Source organism: Oncorhynchus kisutch, linkage group LG5, assembly GCF_002021735.2.
Source record: "Oncorhynchus kisutch isolate 150728-3 linkage group LG5, Okis_V2, whole genome shotgun sequence".
In the NCBI taxonomy this organism is placed as follows: Eukaryota; Metazoa; Chordata; class Actinopteri; order Salmoniformes; family Salmonidae; genus Oncorhynchus; species Oncorhynchus kisutch.
In genome coordinates, this window is record NC_034178.2 from 6,629,119 (window position 1) to 6,644,725 (window position 15,607).

General features: G+C 48.2%; 1 protein-coding gene across 2 annotated transcripts in view; it reads left to right on the top strand.

Moving 5' to 3' along the window:
* Window positions 1-15,607, top strand: part of LOC109890400 (vang-like protein 1) — a 52,440-nt gene that overhangs the window by 26,324 nt on the left and 10,509 nt on the right. For both annotated transcript variants that reach the window (XM_031824312.1, XM_031824311.1), the window contains exons 4-5: window positions 7,684-8,115; window positions 9,952-10,127. In XM_031824312.1, coding sequence (XP_031680172.1) covers window positions 7,684-8,115; window positions 9,952-10,127 — 608 coding nt within the window. The remainder of the gene's footprint in view (window positions 1-7,683; window positions 8,116-9,951; window positions 10,128-15,607) is intronic.

Consider the following 15,607-nt stretch of genomic DNA (forward strand, 5'->3'; position numbering starts at 1 on the left):
GTTAATTCCCATGGAAATGTTCCACCTCTGAATATTCCCCAAAATGTGCAACCCTAATGACGTCGCTTCTTCACACAGGAAGTGAGTTACTATGTCCACTCCAGTCCTTTTGGAGATCTGCGTTTTACTTGAATCTGAAGAGTTTCTATGTTTATTTTAAGGACGTCTCCGTCTTTTAGTAGCAAGGGGTCTTCTAACGTTGGTGTGACTGTGGTTGTATTGTCATCCTACATAGAGGCTGCTAAAACCCTGCAATCCAAAGTCTATGAACAGTTCATCCGTACAAAGACTGTCATCGTCACTGTGTGTTCATTTGTTGGCCCGAACCACCCAGATCCCTCGTCAGGCCCTTTGCTGACGAGGGATCAGGGAAGTCGTAACACCATCACCGCAGTGCTCAGTGGCTCAGAAGGAATGGACAGAGTGGTTTTCACTGGAGCAAAGATGAGCAGAGAGAGAATGAGAGAAGTTGCCCCAGGGAAGTGAAGGAATAGAAAAGAGCGTTTAAAGATGGGGGGGGCAGGCAGTAGCCCTCTGAGCCTAATTGGTTTATTATTTTGTTTGTTCTCTCTCTCTCTGGGGGGCACGGCTGTTTGTTTAATGGACCCCCCCCCTTCATCCTCCACTGGCCCTTTCACCCCCCCCCACCCCCCCTCCATCTCGCTGCAATTAGGACATCCCATGTGATGTCTCTCTGTCTCTGTGTGTGTGTTGCTTTTCAAAGCCTGTACATTAAACCCAGAGACACACAGCCCATACAGTACAATCTCTCTCGGAGAGAGATGGAGATCTAGTGGTGAGGCTGCAGCAGTGTAGGTTGTCTCCGAGTGGAGAGATGGAGATCTAGTGGTGAGGCTGCAGCAGTGTAGGTTGTCTCCGAGTGGAGAGATGGAGATCTAGTGGTGAGGCTGCAGCAGTGTAGGTTGTCTCCGAGTGGAGTGATGGAGATCTAGTGGTGAGGCTGCAGCAGTGTAGGTTGTCTCCGAGTGGAGAGATGGAGATCTAGTGGTGAGGCTGCAGCAGTGTAGGTTGTCTCCGAGTGGAGAGATGGAGATCTAGTGGTGAGGCTGCAGCAGTGTAGGTTGTCTCCGAGTGGAGAGATGGAGATCTAGTGGTGAGGCTGCAGCAGTGTAGGTTGTCTCCGAGTGGAGAGATGGAGATCTAGTGGTGAGGCTGCAGCAGTGTAGGTTGTCTCCGAGTGGAGAGATGGAGATCTAGTGGTGAGGCTGCAGCAGTGTAGGTTGTCTCCGAGTGGAGAGATGGAGATCTAGTGGTGAGGCTGCAGCAGTGTAGGTTGTCTCCGAGTGGAGAGATGGAGATCTAGTGGTGAGGCTGCAGCAGTGTAGGTTGTCTCCGAGTGGAGAGATGGAGATCTAGTGGTGAGGCTGCAGCAGTGTAGGTTGTCTCCGAGTGGAGAGATGGAGATCTAGTGGTGAGGCTGCAGCAGTGTAGGTTGTCTCCGAGTGGAGAGATGGAGATCTAGTGGTGAGGCTGCAGCAGTGTAGGTTGTCTCCGAGTGGAGAGATGGAGATCTAGTGGTGAGGCTGCAGCAGTGTAGGTTGTCTCCGAGTGGAGAGATGGAGATCTAGTGGTGAGGCTGCAGCAGTGTAGGTTGTCTCCGAGTGGAGAGATGGAGATCTAGTGGTGAGGCTGCAGCAGTGTAGGTTGTCTCCGAGTGGAGAGATGGAGATCTAGTGGTGAGGCTGCAGCAGTGTAGGTTGTCTCCGAGTGGAGAGATGGAGATCTAGTGGTGAGGCTGCAGCAGTGTAGGTTGTCTCCGAGTGGAGAGATGGAGATCTAGTGGTGAGGCTGCAGCAGTGTAGGTTGTCTCCGAGTGGAGAGATGGAGATCTAGTGGTGAGGCTGCAGCAGTGTAGGTTGTCTCCGAGTGGAGAGATGGAGATCTAGTGGTGAGGCTGCAGCAGTGTAGGTTGTCTCCGAGTGGAGAGATGGAGATCTAGTGGTGAGGCTGCAGCAGTGTAGGTTGTCTCCGAGTGGAGAGATGGAGATCTAGTGGTGAGGCTGCAGCAGTGTAGGTTGTCTCCGAGTGGAGAGATGGAGATCTAGTGGTGAGGCTGCAGCAGTGTAGGTTGTCTCCGAGTGGAGAGATGGAGATCTAGTGGTGAGGCTGCAGCAGTGTAGGTTGTCTCTGAGTGGAGAGATGCACTAGCTGGATCTCTATGGCCAAGCTTCTCCCTGTCCTGGCCGGGCGACGCTGTTACACGTTAAAGTTTGCCGTGTCGACATGAGCTCTCCGCTTTGATGGAGACTGTGAAGGTGGTGATGGTGGTGGAGACCTCCAAGGAAGAGGAAGACTCCAATTCTCCACCTGGGGACACTCCTGCTCTCAGCCCTGGGCCATGCACAGAGTCAGGCCAGGTAAGACACAGTAACCACGGACTGTGTGTTGGGTGGCCAAGGGCTGTAACATTTCCTTCTATATAAGTGGATATTTGAGGTCTGGATCCAAGGAGTTGACATGCATGCAACTGGCAAGCCATTCGTGTTCAAGTAGTGTGCGTGCATTTGTTAAATACAGAGAGAGACAGTGTTTTTGGTGTAGCTGTTGTTGTCTGTGAGACCACTGTTTTAGAAGTGATTTAAAAATGGCCGTCTTTTTGGAGGGAGAAATCTGCTCTGTGATGACTGCGGTGATGACAAAGCTGGAATCTTATGGTCATTTTACATGAATTTCAAAATGAGCTGCATCTCACGATGTGATAGGAGGGTTAGAGGACAAGTGTTTAGTTTAAATAGAAGTCATCATTTTACCTGGAGAACTCCTATTTATCCTTACTGACTCTTTCTGGCAGTCTGAACTCCCACCTTGTTCCTGACTGTTCCACCTACTTTCTCCATGTTCGTGTAGAACATTGCTACTGCCCACCTTCTCTGTCTTGACATGTAATTGGCAGCTTTGTTTGCTTTGCATTGCTTGTCACGACTGTGGTTGGGGCTGAATGTTAACAGCTTCTAGGAATGTCCCCTGTACGTTGCTATATTTACAGAACCACACACCTCTCATTTCCCGCGAGTCTGTTGAGTGCTTATGCTCCGTCTCTGAGCAAAGGGCCCTGTTTGATCTACCCCACAGACCACAGCAGCACACAGCCCTTTTTATGGATATGTGATTTAACATTGGAGACAATAGCTTGTATTTATAGTCACGCATAGTGTTACTGTATTTCACTTAATTTGTATGTGGCGAAAGATTCCCACCGGTGACACGTTAGTAACACACACACACACACACACACACACACACACACTGAATGGTTGGCAACATTAATATTTCTACACTTTGGTTTGACAAACATTTCCTTCCTGATCGTCTCTTCATTTTTTATAATAGAATGAAAGTAGTCCTGAGTGAAAATGTTTGTATTTTTTGCATGTGTGAAAGGGAAGTGGGGATAAACCTACTCAGTTGCACAACTGAATGCATTCAACCAAAATGTCTTCTGCATTTATACCCAACCCCTCTGAATCAGAGGCTGCCTTAACCGACGTCCAGGTCATCGGCGCCCGGGGAGCAGGTGGTGTTAGGGGGTTAATTGCCTTGCTCAAGGGTAAAACGACAGATTTATTTCACCTTGCTCGGGGATTCTAACCAGCGACCTTTCGGTTATTGGCCCAACACTCTTAGCTGCTAGGCTGCCTAGCGTGTGTATAGATTGGGTAGATGTCTTATTGCCCAGTTTCTCAGCACTCAGAATGTTAGTGTTTAGGCACCTCTGTCTGTCTTTGTCTCTGTCTGTCGCTCCCTCATTCTGTTCAGATTTCACAGGAGGGCTCATTGCCATTGGGATGTCAGTGTCGCTCACTCCCCTCTATCCAGTGTACTCTCTTTACCGTCTCCCCTCTATCCAGTGTACTCTCTTTACCGTCTCCCCTCTATCCAGTGTACTCTCTTTACCGTCTCCCCTCTATCCAGTGTACTCTCTTTACCGTCTCCCCTCTCCCCCTCTTTCTGAATGCGTATCAGCGTGTGGGAGAGAACATGTCAAATTGGATGTTTCAATGGCTATTCAGCTGACTTTTCACTGTATAACCCCTCCCCCACCACCATAGAGGTGTTGGTGAATCACCGCAGGTTTCTGATTAGGGTGGATGTTGTGGATAGGCCTGAGAGGTGTGTGTGTGTGGGGGATGTAATACTCTACAATCCCTCTCCCTTCTCTCTCATTCAAATTTCTCCTGTCTCCCTTCAGCTCTCCTCTCTCGCTATTTTGTCTGTGATGGTCTGTGATGGTGAATGTGTTGAATGGTAGTGGTGCCAGCCAGGTGCAGGCATCTCTCTCTGCTTTTAGATCAGCGCCCTGATGATTCTCTAGTCCTATCAGGAGATTTGGGTCAGTGTTATACTCAGGCAAGCACAGGGAAACCCAAGGCAGGCAAGGGCCCAAACTTCTCCATCCAAAATTGCCAAACTCTCTATCTAAAGCCAGCCCTGGTTGGTACGGGCCAACCAATGGAAAACCCTTAATGGAGTGTTTCTCTAGATCACTTTATCAAAATGAGATGATTGATTTAAAATGGGATACTATTCTTAAAGCCATCTGTCTGTCTCTCTCTGTGTGTGTTTTGAAGTATCCATTGTTTCACACTCTCACCATGGCGTGGCAAAGGACCTCTTCAACACCCTTTAGTGTTAATGAGGGCTCTCTTATACACACACACACTCTCACTCTCACACAGTTGAGAGCTGCATCAATTCCCTTGCCTCTCCTCCTCTACCCCTTTCCCCACTCATTACTGTGACAGGTTTGGGTTTGTAGGTCAGGTAATAACCCTGGTGTGTTCTCTGTGGACACACAGCTCTTCCTGGTTCAGTGGGGAGGTGGAGACTTTGCTATGGGCTGTGGTGGTAGAGTTAAGGTGCTGATGCTCAACACCACCCGGAAACTACACAATGGGGTCAGCTGACTCCTATATCAAAACTGTTGAAATGGCACTGAAATATGTTCCAGTGTTGAATGGTACAATTCAAGCCAGCCATGTGACCTGAACATTCAATCAGATGTGGATGTTTGTTTTCCACCTGAATGGAAATGTGCAGTTACATAACAACCACCTTTGTCTTGACCCCATGACCTCCTCGCCCCAAAGGTCATACAGCAGCTCTACACTGATTTACAGCCTACCCATTGGTCCATTATAAGGATTATTCTCTGGAGGCCAGACTCACTGGACTAATGGGTATTTACGACTGTCAGGATAGTATCAGGAATGTTATCCGTTAGGTGGGTCAGTTTTACTGTTTCAGATAAGAACCTGGACATTTGACTGTGTCGTCAACCCCTCCCTTGGCCTGCTTGAATTGGCAGAAAGTCATGATATAAGAGGTTTTATTACTAAATGGATGGAATTCAGCCTGTAGGAATGGAGGAGCGACGGAGGTGTAGTTTCTATGGCGTACACATCACCAGACACAACCTATTCCCCCTTTAGGAGACTGAAAAGATTTGGCATGGGTCCTCAGATCCTCAAAAGGTTCTACAGCTGCACCATCGAGAGCAGCAGTTCCCTCCTGTGATTTTGATATAGCAGTTCCCTCCTGTGATTTTGATATAGGAGTTGCATCACTGCCTGGTATGGCAACTGCTCGGCCTCCGACTGCAAGGCACTACAGAGGGTAGTGTGTACGGCCCAGTGCATCACTGGTGCCAAGCTTCCTGCCATCCAGGACCTCTATACCAGTTGGCGTCAGAGGAAGACCCTAAAAATTATCAAAGACTCCAGCCACCCTAGTCATAGACTGTTCTCTGCTACCACACGGCAAGCGGTACCGGAGCGCCAAGTCTAGGTCCAAGAGGCTTCTAAACAGCTTCAACCCCAAGCCATAAGACTCCTATATACAGGTACCCACTGTATATATCCTCCACATTGACTCTGTACCAGTACCCCCTGTATATAGTCTCCACATTGACTCTGTACCAGTACCCCCTGTATATAGTCTCCACATTGACTCTGTACCAGTACCCCCTGTATATAGCCTCCACATTGACTATGTACCGGTACCCCCTGTATATAGCCTCCACATTGACTCTGTACCGGTACCCCCTGTATATAGCCTCCACACGGACTCTGTACCGGTACCCCCTGTATATAGCCTCCACATTGACTCTGTACCGGTACCCCCTGTATATAGCCTCCACATTGACTATGTACCGGTACCCCCTGTATATAGCCTCCACATTGACTCTGTACTGGTACCCCCTGTATATAGCCTCCACATTGACTCTGTACCGGTACCCCCTGTATATAGCCTCCACATTGACTCTGTACCGGTACCCCCTGTATATAGCCTCCACATTGACTATGTACCGGTACCCCCTGTATATAGCCTCCACATTGACTCTGTACCGGTACCCCCTGTATATAGCCTCCACATTGACTATGTACCGGTACCCCCTGTATATAGCCTCCACATTGACTATGTACCGGTACCCCCTGTATATAGCCTCCACATTGACTATGTACCGGTACCCCCTGTATATAGTCATGCTATTGATATTTTACTGCTTCTCTTAATTATTTGTTACTTTTATTTCTTATTTTTGTAGATATTTTTCTTAACTGCGTTGTTGCTTAAGGGCTTGTAAGTAATCATTTCACTAAGGTCTTCACTTGTTGTATTCTGCGCATGTGACAAATACAATTAGATTTTATATGTCTCACTTGGTGCTCTCTGACTTCATTCAATTTTGACCTCCTTTTGAAGTTGAACACAATGTAATAACCATGGTGGGTTGTCTGTAAGGGGCTTGGGATAGGGACATCAAATACACTTCTAATGTATTGAACCCACAACAGCAACATTTAACTAAATGTAGTTTGTCTCTGGACACTGCAGTAGGAGCTGGCCTGATTACAGTGGGATATTAACTGTGGATGCTGCATCTTTCTGACTGTGGATAGAGTGTCTCTGTAAAGCTGGGCCTTCTAGTGTTCTGCCTCCTTCTGCCCATCCTGTGCTGTTTTAACTCCTAGGCCCCCCCCCCACACACACACTGTGCAGTCCCCTATACAGATGGATGGTAAATGCATCCTGTATGAATTCCCTTTTCTCCCCTCTGTGCTATTTTTAACTGCCTGCTGATTTAAATTGGAGTCTGCTGAGGAAATCAAATCAGGCTCCATCTGTTGTCGTTGGGGAACTAGGGAAAGAGCAGCAAGATAGATAGATAGTCTCTGGTCTTGTCTGTCCAGTCTCCCTGTTGGTTTCCATTGGGTAGCCCTCCCTGGCAGCTCAGTTAGCAGTCTACACTGTGGGCATGTGTTGGTACAGTGTTATAAAGGCTCTTATCTGTGTTGTTTTAGTAGCTCTCGCCAGCCACAAATGACCTTTATTATCTGTGGTTGCCAGAAAACACAGACGTCAGCGCCTCGCCTCGCGTACCCCAGGCAGTCAGTCCATTCTGTTTTCTTTTTCCATTTCCCATCTTTCTTTCTCTTGTTCTCTAACTCTTTGTTTGCTCGTCCTCCCCTCCCTGGTTGACTTTTGAACGGAAATGAGCACAGCCATAAGCTGTCTATAGAAATGAGCCTAGAGTAGACAATTCCAGCCTGACTTGCCAGATTTATAACTTTTCATGTCTCTAATAAATTTTACTCTAGTAGTAACATGCTCATATGCTACAGTATTTAACACTGACTCTTCTCCACCCCCTCCTCCTCCCAGGATGACAACTGGGGTGAGACCACCACGGCCGTCACGGGGACGTCGGAACACAGCCTGTCCCAGGAGGACATTGTCCGGATCACCAAGGACCTGGAGGACAGCGTGGGCCTGGACTGCCGGCGCTACTTTAGCCTGACCCTGGCTGTGGTTCTGGGCCTGCTGGTCTTCCTCACTCCCCTGGCCTTCCTAGCTCTCCCCCACCTCCTCTGGCCTGACAAGCTCCTGGTGTGCGGCACGGCCTGCGAGGGCCTCTTTATTTCCGTGGCGTTTAAGCTGTTGATACTGCTGTTGGCCGTGTGGGCGCTGTTCTTCCGGGCTCCGCGCGCCGGCCTGCCCCGGGTGTTTGTGTTCAGAGCGCTGCTGGCCGTGCTGGTGCTGCTGTTCGTCGTGTCCTACTGGCTGTTCTATGGCGTAAGGATACTGGACTCCCAGGTACAGTAGAGAGAGAGAGCGAGAGACTCACAGTGTTTGTAATGCGTCTAATTACTGGCCACCACATCTGCCTCTTCAAGTATTCAGTTGGTTTGGCATTGCTTTCATCTGTGTAGATCTCTTGTCATGAATGTGTGTGTACCACAGGAGGATTGGTGGCACCTTAATTGGGGAGGAAGGGCTCGTGGTAATGACTGGAGCGGAATCAGTGGAATGTTATGTAACACATGGTTTCTATGTGTCTGTCATTCCATTCGCTCTGTTCCAGCCATTATTATGAGCCGTCCTCCCCTCTGCAGCCTCCACTGGTGTGTTTCTACAGTCGTGGCCAAAAGTTTTGAGAATGACACACACAAATTTTCACAAAGTTTGCTGCCTCAGTGTCTTTAGATATTTTTGTCAGATGTTACTATGGAATACTGAAGTATAATTACAAGCATTTGATAAGGGTCAAAGGCTATTATTGACAATTACAATTAGTTGATGCAAAGAGTCAATATTTGCAGTGTTGACCCTTCTTTTTCAAGACCTCTGCAATCCGCTCTGGCATGCTGTCAATGAACTTCTGGGCCACATCCTGTCTGATGGCAGCCCATTCTTGCATAATCAATGCTTGGAGTTTGTCCGAATTTGTGAGGTTTTGTTTGTCCACTCGCCTCTTGAGAATTGACCACAAGTTCTCAATGGGATTAAGGTCTGGGGAGTTTCCTGGCCATGGACCCAAAATATCAATGTTTTGTTCCCCGAGCCACTTAGTTATCACTTTTACCTTGTTCATCACCAAACTGTTCCTGGATGGTTGGGAGAAGTTGCTCTCGGAGGATGTGTTCTTAGGCAAAATTGTGAGTGAGCCCACTCCCTTGGCTGAGAAGCAACCTCACACATGAATGGTCTCAGGATGCTTTACTGTTGGCATGACGCAGGACTGATGGTAGCGCTCACCGTGACTTCTCCAGACAAGCTTTTTTCCGGATGCACCAAACAATCGGAAAGGGGATTCATCAGAGAAAATGACTTTAACCCAGGCCGGCAGGCCAATCCCTGTACCTTTTGTAGAATATCAGTCTGTCCCTGATGTTTTTCCTGGAGAGAAGAGGCTTCTTTGCTGCCCTTCTTGACACCAGGCCATCCTCAAAGTCTTTGCCTCACTGTGCGTGCAGATGCACTCTCACCTGCCTGCTGCCATTCATGAGCAAGCTCTGTACTGGTGGTGCCCCGATCCCGCAGCTGAATCAACTTTAGGAGGCGGTCCTGGAGCTTGCTGGACTTTCTTCTTCACAACAATTGAACCGCTCTCCTTGAAGTTCTTGATGATCCGATAATGGTTGATTTCGGTGCAATCTTACTGGCTGCAATATCCTTGCCTGTGAAGCCCTTTTTGTGCAAAGCAATGATGGCGGCACGTGTTTCCTTGCAGGTAACCATGTTTGACAGAGGAAGAACAATTCCAAGCACCGCCCTCCTTTTGAAGCTTCCAGTCTGTTATTCGAACTCAATCAGCATGACAGAGTGATCTCCAGCCTTGTTCTCGTCAACACTCATACCTGTGGTAATGAGAGAATCACTGACATGATGTCAGCTGGTCCTTTTGTGGCAGGGCTGAAATGCAGTGGAAATGTTTTTGGGGGATTCAGTTCCTTTGCATGCCAAGGAGGGACTTTGTTATGAAGAGTGATCAGATGAATTGCATTCTGGAGTATATGCAAATTGCCATCATACAAACTGAGGCAGCAGACTTTGTGAAAATTAATATTTGTGTCATTCTCAAAACCTTTGGCCACGACTGTATGTAGTGTATTGACACTAACAGCTGCTGGGTTGTCTTGTTGTTCCCAGGATGAGAACTACCAGGGCATCGTGCAGTACGCTGTATCTCTAGTGGACGCTCTGCTCTTCATCCACTACCTGGCCATCGTTCTGCTGGAGCTCAGGCAGCTGCAGCCCGCCTTCTCTGTCTGCGTCACGCGCTCCACCGACGGAGAGACACGCCACTACAACCTGGGCCAGCTCAGGTGAGATGCGGAGGGAGAGGGCGGGTGAGCGAGAGGGGGCAGGGGAAGGGAGACTGATGGGGGGGGTGGGGGGAACGGAGAGGGGGAGGATGCGAGAGGAGATAATTCCTTGAAAGTAAGACGGGACAACTCATTGGGTAGAGCAGGCTGAGAAGGAGAGGGCAGAGAAAAGAAAGTAAGAGGTGTGTGTGTGTGTGTGTGTGTGTGTGTGTGATGAGTAATAGAAGTAATAAGCCAGAGAGAACAGCTCAGACTAGAAGAACCTGGTCTGTAATGACTGTCCTTTTGATGTGCCGTCTGACTGTACCAGGAAGAGGTTTTACCTCATGACGAGTTGCTGAAAGATGTAGTAAGACTGTCAAAATCCTCTCTCGCTCTCGCATATCCCCTTTTGTGAGGGCCTCAAACATAACATATGTTGGTATTATGCCGGGGCCCTCTGTTTCACCGTTGTCTACCTAAGTACAGTGGCAGATGATGAACATGTAAAGTGCTTTAGCCTCTGCTTCACTAGTCTTGTTAGATGCTGCCCTGGGGCTGTTGTCGCTCATAACGTGCCTGGCTATTTTCCTCAGCTGGCCAACGCAGCATCACTCTCTCTGTTGTCTGTATGCACTTGTAAACAAACAGCTAATTAGTGCTCCCTACAGGCCACACTGAGCATCTGGTCAGAGAAGATTCATACCAAACACACATAATACACACAGATTCTCAGGTTCCAGTGGAGACTGGGTGTGTTTCCAGCCATTTTCCCATGCCTGTCCTCCTTCATTCCCAGGCAACTGGTGAGGTCATTCCTCTGTGTCTGGCAAGTGTCTGATGGGATATCAGAACAATTAACCTGTCTAGGAGGCCTGTTCTCCTGTCTGACTCTGACCTGGCTGTTCTTTGATGCCAATCTCAGGGCAGAAGAAGCCTGAGGAAATGCTCAAGATCCTAACACCAACATTACCAGAGATTCACCTCTGCAAGAATCTTGCTGTTCTCCTCATTAATTGTCCCCCATCTCCAGTGTGGTCTACCATGAGAAGTCGCTACTTATGGTAGAGAAGAGCCACAGGCAACCGAGGCACAGTCAGGCTCATATCTAGGCCAGTGTTTGGGCATTATTGGTTCGTCTCCTCTCTCTGCTGTAGTTTAATAATTGATCAAAGTACTGAGCACCGGAGACCCTGACTGCTCAAAGTGCTGCCTTAGTCACAATGGGTGTATATAGTGTAGTTAACTTTAGGAAGTTGGTTTAGTGGTTTGTACTGGTTTTGTGCTAATGCACAACTGCGTGTGTCTGACGAAACGTCTTCATACAGTATGTATAAATGAATCATAGCTTTAAGTGGATTTAAAACTTGACAAAGTTGTTTTAGTTTGCCTTTGTTTTGGCGATGTCAGAATGTATCTGTCTGTGTGCCATACCAGCGTTGTCTCTGTCTGTCTGTGTGTCTCTGTCTGTCTGTCTGTCTGTCTGTCTGTCTGTCTGTCTGTGTGCCATACCAGCGTTGTCTCTGTCTGTCTGTGTGTCTCTGTCTGTCTGTGTCTGTCTGTCTGTGTGCCATACCAGCGTTGTCTCTGTCTGTCTGTGTGTCTCTGTCTGTCTGTCTGTCTGTGTGTCTCTGTCTGTCTGTCTGTGTGCCATGCCAGCGGTGTCTCTGTGTGCCATGCCAGCGGTGTGTCTCTGTGTGCCATGCCAGCGGTGTGTCTCTGTGTGCCATGCCACTGGTGTGTCTCTGTGTGCCATGCCAGCGGTGTGTCTCTGTGTGCCATGCCAGCGGTGTCTCTGTGTGCCATGCCAGCGGTGTCTCTGTGTGCCATGCCAGCGGGTCGTGTGCCATGCCTTCTCTGTGTGCCATGCCACTGGTGTGTCTCTGTGTGCCATGCCAGCGGTGTGTCTCTGTGTGCCATGCCAGCGGTGTGTCTGTGTGCCATGCCAGCGGTGTGTCTCTGTGTGCCATGCCAGCGGTGTGTCTCTGTGTGCCATACCAGCGGTGTGTCTCTGTGTGCCATGCCAGCGGTGTGTCTCTGTGTGCCATGCCAGCGGTGTGTCTCTGTGTGCCATGCCACTGGTGTGTCTCTGTGTGCCATGCCGGCGGTGTGTCTCTGTGTGCCATGCCAGCGGTGTGTCTGTGTGCCATGCCAGCGGTGTGTCTTTGTGCCATGCCAGCGGTGTGTCTCTGTGTGCCATGCCAGCGGTGTGTCTGTGTGCCATGCCAGCGGTGTGTCTCTGTGTGCCATGCCAGCGGTGTGTCTCTGTGTGCCATGCCAGCGGTGTGTCTCTGTGTGCCATGCCAGCGGTGTGTCTCTGTGTGCCATGCCAGCGGTGTGTCTCTGTGTGCCATACCAGCGGTGTGTCTCTGTGTGCCATGCCAGCGGTGTGTCTCTGTGTGCCATGCCACTGGTGTGTCTTTGTGCCATGTCAGCGGTGTGTCTCTGTGTGCCATGCCAGCGGTGTGTCTGTGTGCCATGCCAGCGGTGTGTCTCTGTGTGCCATGCCAGCGGTGTGTCTCTGTGTGCCATGCCACTGGTGTGTCTTTGTGCCATGCCAGCGGTGTGTCTCTGTGTGCCATGCCAGCGGTGTGTCTCTGTGTGCCATGCCAGCGGTGTGTCTCTGTGTGCCATGCCAGCGGTGTGTCTCTGTGTGCCATACCAGCGGTGTGTCTCTGTGTGCCATGCCAGCGGTGTGTCTCTGTGTGCCATGCCACTGGTGTGTCTTTGTGCCATGCCAGCGGTGTGTGTCTGTGTGCCATGCCAGCGGTGTGTCTCTGTGTGCCATACCAGCGGTGTGTCTCTGTGTGCCATACCAGCGGTGTGTCTCTGTGTGCCATACCAGCGGTGTGTCTCTGTGTGCCATACCAGCGGTGTGTCTCTGTCTGTCTGTGTAACATGCCAGCGGTGTGTCTCTGTCTGTCTATGTGCCATAGCAGCGGTATGTTTATACATCCATGTATTTGACATCGTAGTTGTGGGTTTGTGAACCCACCGGCCTCCTCCATATGTTCACATCCACTAACACCCTTCGTCCTGCCGTGGTCGTTTTCTCTGTATCAGTCTTATGGGATATCCAGCACCACTCTGAGATGAATCCCAGGATGTAATCCCTCTATAGGGGACACACAGCTGCTGCTAGTCTACACAATACTCCCTGCAGTGGTAAAGCTGCTTTATAATATATATATAATAGTGCCTTCAGAAAGTGTTCACATGCCTTTTTCCACCTTTTTTTTGTTACAATTGGGATTTAATTGTCTTTATTTTTTAAATCTTTACAAAATACAAAGTGTCAAAGTGGAAGAAAAATTATATATATATGTATGTATGTATGTGTGTGTGTGTGTGTGTGTGTGTGTGAATTAAAAATAAAACCCTATCTTGATTACATAGATATTCACCCCCTGAGCCAATAACTTTTGGCAGCGATTAAAGCTGTGAGTCTTTCTGGGTAAGTCTCTAAGAGCTTTCCATACCTGGATTGTACAATATTTACCCATTTTTATTATTTTTGAAATTCTTCAAGCTCTGTGAAGTTGGTTGATGATCTTTGCTAAACAGCCATTTTCAAGTCTCGCCATAGATTTTCAAGTAGATTTAAGTCAAAACTGTAACAAAGCCACTCAGGAACATTCAATGCAACTCAAGTGTATATTTGGCCTTGAGATTTAGGTTATTGTCCTGCTGAAAGGTGAATTTGTCTCCGTGTCTGTTGTAAAGCAGACTGAACCAGGTTTTCCTCTAGGATTTTGTCTGTGTTTCGCTCTATTGCATTTATTTTTAACCAGAAAAACCCTCCCTAGTCCTTGCTGATGACAAGCATATCCATAACATGATGCAGCCATCACCATGCTTGAAAATATGAAGTGGTAATCAGTGAGTGATGTTTTCAGTTGGATTTTCCCCAAACAAAACACTTTGTATTCAGGACAAAATTACTTTAGTGCCTTATTGGAAACCGGATGCATGTTTGGGAATATTTTTTTATTCTGTACAGACTTCCTTCTTTTCACTCTGTCATTTAGATTAGTATTGTGGAGTAACTACAATGTTGTTGATCCATCCTCAGTTTTCTCCTATCACAGCCATTAAACTCTGTAACTGTTTTAAAATCACTATTGGCCTCATGATGAAATCCCTGAGCAGTTTCCTTCCTCTACGGCAACTGAGTTAGGAAGGACGCCTGTATCATTGCGGTGACAGGGTGTATTGACACCATCCAAAGTGTAATTTAATAACTTCACCATGCTCAAAGAGATGTTTTTTTATTGTAGGGACCTTACAGATAATTGTATGCGTGGTACAGATATGGAGTAATCATAAAAAAATCGGTTATTTTGTAAACAGAAAAACAATTCCAATTTGACATTGTGGGGTATTATGTGTAGATCAGTGCCACACAATCTAAATAGTATCCATTTTAAATTCAGGCTGTGACAACAAAGTGGAAAAAGTCAAGGCTTCTGCATACTTTCTGAGGGCACTGTGTGTGTGTGTGTGTGTATATATATATACTGCACTGGAATGAGGGAGAGGACATGTCCATAATGTCCTGTCACTTAGCCTGACATTTCCCCTGCGTCAGCACTGGGTGTGTAAAGTTGCATACCTCTCTCACCCCCCCCCCCCCCCCCTACACAGCAGTAAACCTTTCTCATGGTGTAGTATCAATAGGGGAATAAAGAGGATGAGTTAGAAGAGAGGCCTGTGTCTGTCTACAGAGGGGGACAGTAGCCTCAGTGTGCTGCCTGGCTGCCCCAGGGGGAAATAGGAAGCACATGCTTCCAGGCCAGCACGTGGTACTTCCTCACTGACTCTTGTCTGCAACAGTAAAGTTAGCGCCCTCGCTCGTCTTAACAAATGACATGAGTCCCTGGTAGAGGAGGGGAGAGGGAGGAGAAAGGAGGGGCATGGAGGAAGATGTAAAAGGAGAGAGCCCTTTGAATTCAATAGAATTGAAAGAGCGACAGGATTCAGTGTCAAATAGGAGGGCAGGGGAGGAGAGAGGGAGGGGAGACGCCCTCATTCCCTGACATATGGGCCGTTTTTTCTGGAGCTAGGGAACTGTAGTCAGTTGAGCCATGAGGAATGACCCTGTGCTTCTGTAGGCCTGTGAAAAGCTGCTTGCATCTGCTGCTGCTCTGTTAGTGGGCCCAACGCAGTGTATCTCAGCAGCGTACTAACAGGGCTAGATTGGATCAGTAGGCTACAATGAGCTACAGCAGAAAATGATCCCTGGCATTTCTAGATGAAAACTGTAACGGTCAACCTGGACCTGTGTAAAGGCACGTAAACAAAATGGATACACACGCTTAATGAATTGGTATTGTGTATCTGGCTAATCAGCACTGGTACATTGATCACTTGACTACATGTCTGTGTAGACAATGACTTAGAGATGTGTTCAGGCCATACTCGGTTGCTACATAATGGATTGCTAAAGCACAAGAACAGAACACGTATGTAAAGTCTCAACTGGTGAAATATTGCCGTCTTTG